Source organism: Zalophus californianus, chromosome 6 (assembly GCF_009762305.2).
Source record: "Zalophus californianus isolate mZalCal1 chromosome 6, mZalCal1.pri.v2, whole genome shotgun sequence".
Classification (NCBI taxonomy): domain Eukaryota; kingdom Metazoa; phylum Chordata; class Mammalia; order Carnivora; family Otariidae; genus Zalophus; species Zalophus californianus.
In genome coordinates, this window is record NC_045600.1 from 113653560 (window position 1) to 113669569 (window position 16010).

General features: G+C 43.3%; 1 protein-coding gene across 3 annotated transcripts in view; it reads right to left on the minus strand.

Moving 5' to 3' along the window:
* The window catches only part of EDC3 (enhancer of mRNA decapping 3), a 61732-nt gene extending 53277 nt beyond the window's left edge, over positions 1-8455 (minus strand). Inside the window, exon 1 of one of the 3 annotated variants that reach the window (XM_027572763.2) lies at positions 8088-8455. In XM_027572763.2, coding sequence (XP_027428564.1) covers positions 8088-8370 — 283 coding nt within the window. In that variant the 5' untranslated portion in view covers positions 8371-8455. The remainder of the gene's footprint in view (positions 1-8087) is intronic. The other 2 variants (XM_027572760.2, XM_027572761.2) reach the window with 2 other exon arrangements.
* Between the last annotated feature and the right edge of the window lie 7555 nt (positions 8456-16010).

Genomic DNA, 16010 nt, shown 5'->3' on the forward strand with positions numbered 1-16010 from the left:
AATACAATCTTTAAAAAGAAAAGATATATGCGCCCCTATATTCACTGCAGCATTATTTACAATAGTCAAGAAATGGAAATAACCCTAAGTGCACACTGATAAACATATAAGCTGTGGTGTACACACAAACACTGGAATATTACTCAGCCATCAAAAAGCATGAGAACTTGCCATTTGTGACAACATGGATGGACCTAGAGGCCATCTGCTATGGGAGATAAGTCTGATAAAGACAAATATCATATGACTTCACTTGCATGTAGAATATAAAAAACAAAACAAATGAACAAACAGAAAAAGAATCATAGAGAACTGGTGGTTGCCAAAGGGGCAGGGGTTAGGAGGTTGGGCAAAATAGGTAAAGGGGATAAGGGGTACAAAATTCCACTTACAAAATAAATAAGTAACAGGGATGAAAAGTGCAACATAGGAAATATATTGTAACAACAGGGGCACCTGGGTGGCACAGTTGTTAAATGTCTGCCTTTGGCTCAGATCATGATCCCAGGGTCCTGGGATCGAGCCCCACATCGGGCTCCCTGCTTAGCGGGGAGCCTGCTTCTCCCTCTCCTACTCCCCCTGCTTGTGTTTCCTCTCTCACCGTCTCTGTCAGAAAAAATAAATAAAATCTTAAGATAATAATATTTTAACAACAGTGTACGGTGAGCATAGTGTGATGTACAGAATTGTCAAATTACTGTGTTGTACACATGAAATATAACATTGTACATCAACTATAATTTAAAAAGACACTGATGTTGTACATTCAAGTTTATATTGTTAATGATTGAGTAGAATTTTTTTTAAGGATTTTATTTATTTGACAGAGACACAGTGACAGAGGGAACACAAGCAGGGGGAGTGGGAGAGGGAGAAGCAAGCTTCCCGCTGAGCAGGGAGCCTGATGAGGGGCTCCATCCCAGGACCCTGGGATCATGACCTGAACCAAAGGCAGACGCTTAACGACTGAGTCACCCAGGCACCCCAATAATTGAGTAGAATTTTTAATAGTTTCAAAATGTGGACTGCCAGTTCTACAATAGAAACTTTATAAAAAGTAACTACTCAACATGCAACAATTTGCCCTTTTTATTATCAGAAACTTCCCTCTATATAAAATACAACATTAATACATTATTCAAAATTCATCAGAAGGTTTAACTATAAAGAAAATTCCTCTATTAACTGAAAACAGTGAATCTAAAACAAGTGAGTGCCACCATCTGGGTTCCTAATCACATGACACACTAAGGAAAGGGGTTTCATCAATTATAGGGCTAACACCTTCATGTCAAAAGAAGAGCAACAGCTGAAGCAGAGATCTAGGGGCCACAAGGAGACCAATCTTTGATGCCTTTTACTTTCTACTTTTCCATCAAGGTATAATATATATAGTAAGTCTACATATTTTAAGTGTACAGCTGAATGAATTTTTTGCATACTAATTCACCCACATAACCACCACCTAAATCAAGACAGACTATTTCAAACACCCAAAAAGGTTTCACTGTGCCCACAAAGGTAGCCATTATTCCGATATCTAACACAAAAGATTAGTTTAGCCTGTTTCTGAACTTCATGTAAATGGAATCATAAAGGTTCTCTTTTAAAATGTTTGGCTTCTTGAGGCGCCTGGGTGGCTCAGTCGTTAAGCATCTGCCTTCAGCTCAGGTCATGATCCCAGGATCCTGGGATCGAGCCCCACATCGGGCTCCCTGCTCAGTAAGAAGCCTGCTTCTCCCTCGCCCACTCCCCTTGCATGTGTCTCGCTGTCTCTCTCTGTCAAATAAATAAATAAAATCTTTAAAAAATAAATAAAATGTTTGGCTTCTTTTGCTCAATATTATACCTGTGAGATTCATCCTTATTGCTGCCTGTAGCAATAGTTCATTCTTTCTCATGGCTACATAGTATTCTGTAACTATGCCTCAATGTATAAAACCATCCTGTTGATAGTTGGGTTATTTCCAGTTTGGGGGGCTACCATGAATAAAGAATTAAACATTTTTGTATTTGTCTTCGTGGGAAACAAAGGTACCCATTTATGCTGGCCATATTACACAGGAAGTCCTAGAGTATGTATCGACTACTCTGCTCAAATGCTAAACTATCACTCTTTCCACATTAAGGATGAGACTTTTCTGTATCATTTCTCTCATAAGCCTTTAGATAACAGTTAGATAGCCCTAAATGATCTTCTACCCATGATGCAACTGAGGCAGTAGCCAAAATAATTCATCAACTACAAATGAACAACTTGACAATTACAGACCAATCAACTTCCATTTCATCTGCCACATCAGACAGAACTCACACCATTCAGATCCAAGGAACAGCTCTGGTCCACTAAGGACAGTTATAATCAACAGCTGGAGATAAGTGCTTAGTTACAGACGTATTTTTCCACACATTTATCTGGAAAGCTGTTTAATCAAAATCTTGGGAATGGCAGAGATCTTTAAAAAAAAACTTCTAGTACAATCTTAGTACTAATTCCAGATCTTCCATAAAAAACAGCATAGTGAAAAGGGCATGGACTTCTGAAGTCAAACATCACAGGCCCAGGTTCACTTCTGGACTTCACCATTTACCAGCACTGACCAGGGCAAATTATCCGGAGTGTCAACTGTCTCAACTATAAAATGGCTATTATACCAATTATACCACCACCTCATAGAACTATTGTGGAGATTGAGATAATCTATATAGTTTCTATTATTAGTAAATTTTATTTCAAACGTCTCCTTTTAGCAGAAATATTGACCAGATAATGGACTTGAGTTATGGCCCTAGAAAATCATAGCATGAAGGCCACTTCCATTCTTAGCCAAACAAAACTACAAAAATGCAACTACAGGGGCACCTGGGTAGCTCAGTCGTTAAGCGTCTGTCTTCCACTCAGGTCATGATCCCAGGGTCCAGGAATGGAGCCCCACACCCGGCTTCCTGCTCAGCGGGAAACCTGCTTCTCCCTCTCCCACTCTCCCTGCTTATGTTCCCTCTCTTGCTGTGTCTCTCTCTGTCAGATAAATAAATAAAATCTTAAAATAAAAAAAAATGCAACTACAAAAACAAATTCTCTACATGTTGGAAATGAAGTCCCAATCTTCAGCTAAAACACACATATCTTGGGTGCCTGGGTGGCTCAGTTGGTTAAGCGACTGCCTTCGGCTCAGGTCATGATCCTGGAGTCCCGGGATCGAGCCCCGCGTCGGGCTCCTCTGCTGAGCAGGGAGTCTGCTTCTCCCTCTGATCCTCCCCCTCTCATGCTCTATCTCATCCTCTCTCTCAAATAAAAAAATAAAATCTTTAATAAAAAAACACATATCTTTAGGGGTACACAAAGATATGCAAGCAAAGGAATCAATTTCCAGTCTTTCATAAACCTGATCAGCCCACATAATTGGATTACCAATAAAAGATTTTCAACCATAAAATGTATTATTTTATTTTTTTTTAAGATTTTATTTATTTATTCATGAGAGACAGAGCGAGAGAGAAAGAGAGAGAGAGAGAGGCAGAGGGAGAAGCAGGCTCCCAAGGAGCAGGGAGCCCAATGCGGAACTCGATACCAGGACCCTGGGATCATGACCTGAGCTGAAGGCAGACGCTTAACCATCTGAGCCACCCAGGCGCCCCTAAAATGTATTATTTTAGGACATGAGTCTGAAAACTACGGCCCATGGGCCAAATAGGGCTCACTACCAATCAAGGTTTAGAAAAACACAACCACACTTGGGAGTGCCTCAGTGGCTCAGTCGGTTGAGCCTTAGACTCCTGATTTTGGCTGGGGTTGTGAGATAGAGCCCCGAGCTCAGCATGGAGTCCACTTGAGATTCTCTTTCCCTCTCCCACTCCTGCATTCTCGCACTCTCTAAAATAAATAAATCTTTAAAAAAAAAAAAAAGGAAAAATATGAAATAGACAAATCCCGAGAATAATGCAAATTACCAAAAGTGACTCAAGAATAGAAAGTCTGTATAGACCTATACCAAGTAAAGAAACTGAATTAGCGGGGTGCCTGGCTGGCTCACTGGGTAGAGCATGTGACTCTAGATCTTGAGGTCCCCATGTTGGTGTAGAGATTATAAATAAACTTTAAAAAGAAAAGGGGGGTGCCTGGGTGGCTCAGTCGGTTAAGCATCTGCCTTCGGCTCAGGTCATGATCCCAGGGGCCTGGGATCCAGCCCCGAATCTGGTTCCCTGCTCAGCGGAGAGCCTGCTTCTCCCTCTCCCTCTGCTGCTCCCCCTGCTTGTGCTCTAAATAAATAAAATCTTAAAAAAAAAAAAAAAAGTGGGGCGCCTGGGTGGCTCAGTCATTTAAGCCTCTGGCTCTTGATTTCAGCTCAAGTCATGATCTCAGGGTCATGGGTTGGGGCCCCTTCCAGCTCTGTGCTCAGGAGCCTGCTTTGAGATTCTCTCTGCCCTCCCCCTATGCATGTACTTTCTCTGTCAAATAAATTAAAAAAAAAAAAAATGGGGGCGCCTGAATGGCTCAGTTGGTTGAGCATCTGCCTTCAGCTCAGGTCGTGATCCTGGGGTCCTGAGATTGAGCCCCACACCGGGCTCCCTGCTCCACAGGGAGCCTGCTTCTCTCTTTCCTTCTGCCTGCCGCTCCCCCTGCTTGTGCGCCCGCTAGTGCTTCCCTCTCATGCTCTGTCAAATAAATAAAATCTTAAAAAAAAAAAAAAAGTGGGGTGCCCAGGTGGCTGAGTCGTTAAGCGTCTGCCTTTGACTCGGGTCATGATCCCAGGGTCTTGGGATGGGGCCGCCATCGGTTTCCCTGCTCAATGGGAAGCCTGCTTCTCCCTCTCCCACTCCCCTTGCTTGTGTTCCCTCTCTCGCTGCTTCTCTGTCAAATAAAATCTTAAAAAAAAAAAAAAAAACTGAATTAGCAATTAAAAATCTTCCCATAAGGAAAAGCCCAAGCCGAGACTTCACTGGTAAATTCTATCAAATATATAGAAAAATAAAAAATGCTACACAAACTCTTTCAGAAAACAAAAGAGAAAGTAACATTTCCAAACTCATTTTATGAAGGTACTATCACTCTGATACTAAAGCCAAAGACATCATAAGAAAACTTCAGTATCCCTCAGGAACACAGACACGAGAATCCTTAACAAAATATTAGCAAACTAAATTCAGCAACATATAAAAAATATATACACGATGACTAAGTGGGGTTCAATCCAGGAACACAAGATTGGTTTAACATCCAAAATTCAAGCAATGTAATACACCATTTAACCTATCTTATACATATCTTAGAGGGTTTTTTTTTAATATAGAAAAGGTTATTTGAACACTGTATTTTTTTTTTTTAAAGATTTTATTTATTTGACAGAGAGAGCACAAGCAGAGGGAGAGAGAGGGAGAAGCAGGTTCCCTGCTGGGCAAGGAGCCTGATGTGGGACTCGATCCCAGGACCCTGGGATCACGACCTGGGCCGAAGGCAGCCGCTTAACCGACTGAGCCACCCAGGCGCCCCTATTTGTACATTTTAAAAACATCAAGGGGCACCTGGCTGACTCAATCAGTAGAGCATGTGGCTCTTGATCTTGGGGTTGTGAGTTCAAGCCCCACATTGGGTATGGAGCTACTTAAAAAATAAAATTAAATAAAAACATTGAATTGTGTATTTAGATAACTTTGTATTATTTATTTATTTTAACATTTTCTTTTTTTTTATTTGACAGAGATAGAAGAGCACATAAACACAAGCAGGGGGAGAAGAGGGAGAGGGAGAAGCAGGCTCCCCACCAAGCAGGGAGCCCGACACGGAGCTCGATCCCAGGACCCTGGGATCATGACTTGAGATGAAGGCAGACACTTAACCGACTGAGCCACCCAGGCATCCTTTGTATTTATTTTTTTAAAAGTCAATATTTACACGTCAAAAATTACATCCTTAAACTATTTAAACTACTTAAATTTATGATGAAAAAATTTCAAATGCCAACTTAATGTGTAAGAGATATAGTTTTTCTAATGTTCTAAACACTAAAAAATGTTTTAAGACCTGAGTAACAAGGGAAAAAGAATCATTCATGCCAAAGCAACTCCACCGTATCTTCAGCCAATAAAAAATTATTTTTGAAAATTTGACAAACTCCAACTCCTTTTAACTTCTACCCCCGAATTAATTTACTCTTGTAGCGTACCCAGACATAAACCTAATATTCCAGGATGGAACCAACCAGTGCTGGCTGGGGTCAACCTTCCTTTCTTCTTCTAGATTCTATATTCTCCTAATGTAATCTACTACCGCAGGTCACCTCAGTTCTAACCACATCACTGATTCAGATGAATGAAACTCCACTTGAACCCCTTCTAAGTCACATCTCTACCTTCATCAACTGGTACAATTGCATTTTTTGGACCCAACTGAAATTTCTCACATGTATATGACCCTTCCATTTCATTAAACTGCATTGGACAAATCTTGCGATTAACCAGATGATATTTTCTCTCTTCACTTCATAAAGGTAACAAATCTGATCAGCACACCTTCCAGATAAGGCTTTAAATACACACTGTATATAAAGAAAGTGATACAGCTTCAACCCACCAGAATCCCAACTGTAAGCTATATCCATAAATCAAACCTCTCCAGACACTGATGCTCAAAACCAGGATTCCATCTAATTTTACCACAATCTGGCAAATTCCCCTATCTCACCCACCAGGTCATCATAAAAGACTTAACAAATGTCCTGCTAAAATTCTGACACACTATCACTATATTCCTTTGACAATGCAAATGTCCTGTCCTGTTTTTTTTGGCATTATAAAACTCTAGCACCCCTGCTCCTCTGGCTATTAAGGACAGAAAAAGGACACATTTTTCACTTTGCGTTAGTTACAGCATCTCAGGAATTACAAATTATCTCAAACATTTTCTAGCCCATTGTTTTTCAAACTACAGGTCTTTAGCGGTCATATTAGCTGTCAATTTAGTGAGTTGCAATCAACTTTTTTTCTTTTAATGAAATAGAAAATGTCAAAAGGCATCATATGCAGAAAGGGTAAACTTTTGGGCTGTATGTGTGTACTCTGTGCATGCTGGGAGCACATTAAGTCATAATGTAAATGTATCTTAACTGTGGGTCTCAATTCAAAGTTTAAAACACACTTTGCTAGTCCCACAGCCCTACCCCCAAAAGGAAGCTCCACCAAAAAAATTCTTAGTAATCAAAAAGTTATGTTATTTGTAGCCATCTTCATTTCATACAGAGAAACCAACAAAATTTTGAACTCGGTACACCTAATCTTCCATTCATTAAAAAAAGGCCTAGAATCCATCTGAGGTTTCCAGTTGAAATACTAACCTGCTCAGAGACAGTCATTTATGTTCTGATGGTAGTAAGACCTGTATTTGACAGCTGACTGAAATCAGTTTAGCCTGTGGCTAGGGAAGAGAACAAAAAACCATTCTGATTCCTCATCCGTAACCACAGGAGAGAATTGTTAGAACTCCTCCTAGCTCTGGAATTGGGAGATTCCCTGAAAACCAATTGGCGAGGACACGCCAAAACACTTGAACCACTCAACAAGCCAACTACTGATAAATTCAATTCATAAATTCAATCATACAAAGAGCACTTAACGAGGCTCAGACTTACACCTACAGCTGGAAAGAATCAAGAAGCTGCGCCCTGGCAGGTATCATTATTTCTCAACCAACCTTCCCTCTGAGACCCCAGTTCACGTCTATCCTCAGGCTATATCGGTCACGGATGTGGCACCCGCGCTGTTCCATGCCACCCTACTCCATTGTGCGAAAGGACATTGAGGCAAAGAGTGGGCGAGCTGCAGCGACCATCAACGAGGCGAAACCAAGAGCCTAGGCCGCTCATACCTCACACCTCACATGATTCCCAGGCTATTTAGAATCCTGCTGCCTTCAGTCTCCCACCTCAAACCATACCCCCTGAGGAAACCCGTAGGGCCTGGCCCCCAGCTCGCGCCCGCCTTGATAAAAGTCTACAAGGCCCGGAACCCGAAGCCTAAAAGCAAACGCGCCTGGCAACACCGGAAGCCCCCTCTCGCCAGCGCCCACAGCCCAGCGGCCCCCTCGTTCCCACCTCCACGCCGTCTGGCCGCCGCCGCCTCCGCACACCTCGCCACGTCGACCCCGAAACAGGAGAAGACCCAGAGGCTAAGGGGCTCCTCCACACCCACCCCCACAGCCGCGGCCGGAAGCGCCCCGCGTCTCCACGCCACCGTCGTGATGTCACTTCCGGCGCGACGCCTTGGAAACCAGAGGGCAGGCTGTTGGCAAAGCAGAGCGCCCGGGAAATTTGAGAGCTTGCGAGAGCGCGGGGAAAGCAGGCGCTCCGCCTTCCTGAACCCGGCCTGGGCGCCCATTTTGTGAGACCCGCCTGCTTTTGTTGGGTAGAGTCCTGGTTGGAGTAGGGGTCTTGCCCCACTCTCCCGCCCAGACACCTGGGGGATTCCACTCTCCCGCGCAGTCCTGATGAAATGTCCCCGCTTTCCCTCCAGACCCCTTGGGCTTATCGCTGATGAAGACCGGAGGACTTTGGAGAGTGCCTGGTGACGTGGACCCCATCCTCGATCAGTTGCAGCTGTGGGAGGCAATAAGTAGGCCCCCTCGAGGGATTAAATTCCGTTCGTGGTTAATCTTAAGAGTGTATCAGCTTCAGCTCATTTTGGATTTAGCGCTAAGCCATTCTGTACTTGAATTCGGCCTCCGCCCCCCATACACACAACACCCCAGTACTTGGTACAAAGGAAAGTGCCACTCTCCTTGGGGCATTTTAGAGCCTCCTGATGGGGTTTTGGAATATAGGTAAGATTCGGTGGGCTGGAGTCCGGAGCCCACGACCAAGACAGAATTCTTGAGATGTCTTTGGTGCAAAATGGTGGTTTTATGAAAGCTCTGGGACAGCACCCGTGGGCAGAAAGAGCTGCTGCCCCAGGGTTGTTAGGGGTGGCTGATTTTATACTTGGGAGTTGGGGGAGGTAAGGAAAGGGAGGATTTCAAAAGAACTTTCATATGCTAAACAGGACCTACAGGATACCAGAGGCCTTGCCATTGTCAAATTAAGGGGGTTTTTTTTCCTTCTAGCAAGGCATTAACATTAAGATAGTTGGGAGCTTCCTGGAGGAACTTTACACTCTGCTTCAGTATCTTGTCAATGGGCTACAGGTTCAAAGGACGTTTAACTCTATCTACATTTCTTTCTGGAAGCTAGGTTATTGATAGAACTGCTTTGTTCTTGTATATTGCTAAGACATTTGTAAACTGAGGGAGACTCATGTCTTGCAGGATTGTGGTCTCTACAATAGTTGTTTTTCTTTAGCTATAGGGCAGCCAGGAGTGTATGAGGAATGTCACATATATCCCATGTTGGGGGGGGGGTGGTCAGCTTCTGCTTTGTCTTCACCTTGCCTTCTGTTCCCTCATCACAATCCTTTAAATAAACTGTGTCTCCAGGGTTTATATGGGGTGGGTTGCTAGTGACTGTAAGATCAAGTTTAGGGAGGATATGGTTTGCATATTCATTTAGAGATTTATGAGTTAACCCGGCCTCAAGCGAATAATTTAACAAAGCATATTCTCCATCTTTTGATAGTTCTACAGTGAGAAAAGGTTTTCCATATACTAACTCAAAAGGACTTAACCCTACTGGTTGTTTTGCGCAATCCCCATTCCAGTTTTCCTGAGTCTCAATGCTTAAGATTGAGTATCTACAAAGATGTGTTGTTGAAACATTTTTTTAAATCAGATAGCCAAATCAGGACTAATTCATTGTGAAATAAGTCCAGTTTTAACAGATCTGGCCCAATGATTTATATAAGCTCAGCAAGAAGTGATTGATCATATAGATGTTTTAAAATCTGCTTTGCCAGGAGCCTGGGTGGCTCAGTTAAGCGTCTGCCTTCAGCTCTGGTCATGATCCCAGCATCCTGGGATCAAGCCCCGCATCGGGCTCCCTGCTTAACGGGAAGACCGCGTCCCCCTCTCCCTCTGCCCCCCACTCATGCTTGCTCACTCTCGTGCTCTCTCTCTCTCTCAAATAAATAAAATATTTAAAATAAATAAATAAAATCTGCTTTCCTGGAACTTTTTATAAGGAGTCTCTAAGTTGAACTTTTAGTAGCTTCTCTAGGCCAGAAACCAAGCCAAGTGCTTGCTAGACATACCTGTAAATCTAGACAAATTCCTCTTCTCAAGGTCCCCAATATATCCTGAGGGTCCTGCACCTTCCAGGAAGTAACATTCTCTATTCACCTGGTAGGGCTGCTGGGAACTCTGTAAGCAAGGTATCAGGCCAACATTTATTTACAAGGGGCTCTATTGGCTCTATGCTTCATAAAGTCAACCTTAGTTCCTTAAAGCTGTATGGTCATATATGAGTCTATGCAAGTCTCTCAAATATGACATTCCTGTCAAAGTCTTGGTAAAATAACCAATGTTTCCCATGGTGTCCTGTTACAAGAACAGATTCCTTTTTTTTTTTTTTTAAGATTTTTATTTATTTGGGGCGCCTGGGTGGCTCAGTCGTTAAGCGTCTGCCTTCGGCTCAGGTCATGATCCCAGGCTCCTGGGATCGAGCCCTGCATCGGGCTCCCTGCTCGGCAGAAGCCTGCTTCTCCCTCTCCCACTCCCCCTGCTTGTGTTCCCTCTCTTGCTGTGTCTCTCTCTGTCAAATAAAATTTTTAAGAAAAAAAAAAGATTTTTATTTATTTGAAAGAGTGAGAGAGAGAGATCATGAACAGGGGGTAGGGATGGAGGGAGAAGCAGACTCCCTCTGAGCAGGGAGCCAGACGCGGTACTCGATCCCAGGGATCATGACCTGAGCCAAAGACAGAGGCTTAACCCACTGAGCCACCTAGGTGCCCAAGAAGAACAGGTTCTTAATGAACTTATGCAAATGACTGTACTTGATGAAAGAATGCTTATGGAGATCCTTTGAATTTCATAGGGTTCAGATAGAAAAGTTAAAGGCTTTATTTTATTATTATTTCTGTGTATCATTGATGTCTTAAGAGAAAGCTTCCTTAGTCTGAAAGAGTAAATATTAGAGAACCAATGTTTTATTTTTTTTAAAGATTTATTTATTTATTTGAGAGAGCGAGAATGAGAGAGAGAGTACACGAGAGGGGTGAGGGCCAGAGGGAGAAGCAGCCTCCTCGCCGAGCAGGGAGCCCGATGTGGGACTCGGCAGGGAGCCCGATGTGGGACTCGATCCCGGGACTCCAGGATCATGACCTGAGCCGAAGGCAGTTGCTTAACCAACTGAGCCACCCAGGCGCCCGAGAACCAGTGTTTTAAACAAGAGTCAAACGATAATCATCCTCAGCTTAGTTGGTTCTGGAAATTCTTACCCATTTCAATTTTATGATCTTAAAGATAATAAAAACCTGTATTTGTCAAAAGTCCTTTTTATGAATCCCCTTGAAGATGAAACACGTTTTGCAAGAGAATAAGAACAATAACTATGCATGACAAAAGATTCAAAAATGGACAGGGTTAAAGATTTGATAGGTTACAATACAACATAGCTGGCGAGGAAATCTGGTTATTTCTGTGACACATAACACTTCAGTAATCGGAATATTAAGTAATGGCCTTATACCAGAACACATTAAAACGTTAGGAACTGCATATCATCTCTAGAATAGTTACAGCTTTTGGGGCACCTGGGTGGCTCAGATGGTTAAGTGTCTGCTTTCGGCTCAGGTCATGATCCCAGAGTCCTGGGATCGAGCCCCGCATCGGGCTCCCCGCTCTGCGGGAAGTGTGCTTCTCCCTCTCCCACTCCCTCCGCTTGTTCCCTCTTTCACTGTGTCTCTTTCTGTCAAATAAATAAAATCTTTAAAAAAAAAAGCTACACTGTAATTTCTTTAAAAAAATAGAATAGTTATAGCTTTTACCCAAGCAATATAACCTAAGGCTTATTATTTAACAATGCTTCCCTTATTTCCATCAGTCTTAATTACATTTAGCAGAATTTTAACTCTTAGAGACCTTAGTCTCCTGTGAAAACTAAGTAGTAACCAATTGTGAACTGTCACACCAGAATTCTTTATATGGCAATTTTATGAATCTATTAAGCACAAAGCAGATTTACCAACAGACTTAAATATCCTTAGTTTATTTGCAATAAGAAGTCAAAAGCTGGGGTGCCTGGGTGGCTCAGTCGTTAAGCGTCTGCCTTTGGCTCAGGTCATGATCTCAGGGTCCTGGGATGAGACCCACATTGGGCACTCCCTGCTCAACAGGGAAGCCTGCTTCTCCCTCTCCCACTCCCCCTGCTTGTGTTCCCTCTCTCGGTGTGTCTCTCTCTGTCAAATAAATAAATAAAATCTTTAAAAAAAAAAGTCAATGGCGCCTGGGTGGCTCAGTCGTTGGGCGTCTGCCTTCGGCTCAGGTCATGATCCCAGGGTCCTGGGGTCGAGTCCCACATCAGGCTCCCTGCTCAGCGGGAGGCCTGCTTCTCCCTCTCCCACTCCCCCTGCTTGTGTTCCTGCTCTCGCTGTCTCTCTCTGTCAAATAAATAAATAAAATCTAAAAAAATAAAAAATAAATAAATAAAATAAAAAATAAAAAAAAAGTCAAAAGCACAAACCTACATCCAGTAATCAATGCTTTAGCACTTTATCCTATTTGTAAAAGACCTGGATGTCCAATGAATTCTATCCCATTTATCATCCAAGCAAAATTTGAAAGTTTCAGGTTACCAAAGACTTTGAAAGCTATCTTAACAATTACCCATGAAAATTCTGAGACAGACAATTAATCATGATTTTAGTCATCTTTTTACTAAAATTGCAACAGAGGAGCGCCTGTGTGGCTCAGTTAAGTGTCTGCCGTCGGCTCAGTTTCTGGGATCGAGCCCCACATCGGGCTCTCTACTCAGAGGGGAGCCTGCTTCTCCTCTCCCTCTGCCTGCCGCTCTACCTACTTGTGCTTGCTCACTCTGTCTCTATCAAATAAATAAATAAAATATTTAAAAAAAATAAAATTGCAACAGAGATAACACGAACTTATTTGACCTTCAGTAAATTTTGGTCGAATAAAATGCTGGTAACTCTAAAGACAGGTCTACCTTAAATAAACCAAAAAACTTAACGTAGTTGAAATACCGAACTATGTTCCACCGGGATCCGCTTTTAAAAGTCAGGCAGTTTGCTCCCCATCATTAATTTTTACCTGAGACACTGGTGGGGAAATCTGAAGTGGGCAGTGTTAAATCCAGAGTATGCTCTGCTCCTGGACAGCGAGGGGAGGCGGAGGAGCCATAGTGCTAGAGGCACCCAGGATGGTCTAGAAGCCAGTTATGCAGGCTGCACCCAGGGTGGTACAGAAACAGAAGGAGAGGAAGGGGAGACCGAAGAGGCAAAGTGCTGCCAGAGGCAGAGAAAGGGTTTCCCATTCTAGAGCTCATCAGCTCAACAGAGAGCAGATGCCATGTTTTCCTGCCAACAAGAGGGAATGGGCAGTCCACATCTGGCTGGAGAAGTCAGAATTATCCCGAAACAAAGGGAGTTTCGACAGCTGCTTGAAAATATTCCTTCGTTTTTTTAAGATTATTTATTTTTCAGAGAGATAGCAAGAGAGAGAGAGAGAGAGAGCACAAGCTGGCGGAGCGGCAGGCAGAAGGAGAAGGAGAAGCAGGCTCCCCGCTGGGCAGAGAGCCTGATGTGGGGCTCAATCCCAGGACCCTGGGATCATGATGTGAGCCCAGGGCAGACACTTAGCCGACTGAGTCACCCAGGTGCCCCAGGAATATTCCTTAAAGCCCCGGTCCTGGGGTAGACTAACAGAGACAGTTGGTTCCAATTATAGCCAATAAGCTGGGAAATGAATGAGGGCAAAGCCCCCACAGCTATTAAGAGGAACAATTAGAGTCAGCATCCCCTTTGTCAGGGATGGCCTGTGTTTCCTCCAATCTGGGTTTATTCGGAGGAGGCCTATTTAGATAATTATCATCCAATATATCAGGAAGGAGTTTACTGGTCTGGTTATGACCAAACACATTCTGCAAGAGGCATTTAGGTCTGGGTCTTGATTTAGAGCCCCGAAGGCCTGGATGGACCTAGGGTACCTCCATCTATTTGCCCTGTTTCCTCCAGAACTGATAGATCCTACTGAGGCCATGCTAGACCAGGATGTGGAGAAGATCACATTAGACCAACGAGTAGGAAACCTCACATGGGATTCTTAAGATTGGCAGCCATCCTGATGACATAGGTGGCTGTCCCGTGCCCAAGACAGACAACTTTGTACAAGAACAGGAATAAAGAGATGGCATCAAGTTTCTGGGTCTTATTACCATCCTGGCCAGGTTACTAACTTGCAGCCAAAAGGCAGGCTTTCTCCTCCCTATAGAGTAGCCACAGGCTAGAGGATTGGAGCCTGAGCAATAGACATGAGTGTTCCAACAAGACCATACTCTTTAGGGGTGCCTGGATGGCTCAGTCAGTTAAGCAAACATCTGCCTTCGGCTCAGTCAGATCATGATCCTGGTGTCCTGGGACAGAGCCCCCCACTGGGCGCCCTGCTCTGCAGGGAGTCTGCTTCTCCCTCTGCCCCTGACTCCGCCCCCCCACTTGTGCTCTCAATCTTTACTCTCTATCTTTCAAACAAATAAATAAATAAATAAAATCTTAAAAAAAAAAAAAAAGACCATACTCCTTAAAAAGTCCCTGAGAGTAAAGGGAGAGGAAAGTACTCATCAAGTTTGTACCGAAGCTGAGTCCAGATGAAAAGACTTGAAGCCCCACGTTCAGATGCCAAATGATGTAGTTTTTTGAATATTGGTGAGGTTGGTGCGGTCCTGAGCAAGCCGATGGCCAAGAAAGAATTTTTGAGACATCTTTGGTGCAAAAAGGTGGTTTTATTAAAGTTGAAGGAGCTACTGCCCCGGATTGTGAGGAGCAACTGATTATATACTTTGGGGTTGGAGGAAGTAATGGTAAGGGAAGTTCCAAAAAGATTTTTTTTTAAAGATTTTATTTATTTATTTATTTGAGAGCGCGAGAATGAGAGAGAGAGAGAGCACATGAGAGGGGGGAAGGTCAGAGGGAGAAACAGACTCCCTGATGAGCAGGGAGCCCGATGTGGGACTCGATCCCAGGACTCCAGGATCATGACCTGAGCCAAAGGCAGTCACTTAACCAAGTGAGCCACCCAGGCACCCAAAAGGATTTTTTATGCTAAAGAAGACTCACAGTAAGTATACTAGAGGCAGTACTATTGTCAAGTTAATGTTGTTTTTCCCTCTAGGAAGGCATTAACATTAAGACAGCTGGGAATTTCCTGGAGGAACATTATACTCTGCCGGCCTTAAGTATTTGTCCATGGGCTGCAGGTTATAAGGACATTTAATTTTATTTACATTTCCTTCTGCCTTTGTTTCCCACATCAACAACCACAATGAGATACCACTTCAAACCCACTAGGATGGCTGTAATTAAAAACAAAAAAAAATTGAAAGAAGTGTAGGTGAGGATGTGGAGAAATCAGAACCCTCATCCATTGCTGGTGGGAACATAAAATGGTACAGCTGCTGTGGAAGACAATTTGGCAGTCCTTCAAAAAGTTAGAATATCCATATGACCCAGCAATTCCACTTCTAGGTATATACCCCAGAGAACTGAAAACATATGTTCGAACAAAATTTTGTACACGAATGTTCATAGCAGCATTGTTCACAATAGCCACAGGTGGAAACAACCTAAATGTCCATCAACAGAACAGATAAACGTAGAGACAAATTAAATTAGAGGTTGCCTGGGGCTCAGGGGAGGGGCAAATGGGAAACAGCTCTGCATAAATGGGCCCAGGGTCTCCATAGATTCGCCTCTTCTGGACATTTCACGTAAACGGAATCATACAGTACATGGTCTTTTGTGGCTGGCTGCTTCCAAGATGAGAACAAAGGCAAAAGAAATGTAGACAAAATTAAATTTCCTTACATCTTGCAGCCCATTGACAATAACCTTAAGGTGGTTGTGAGTTCCTTGAGGAAGGTGAT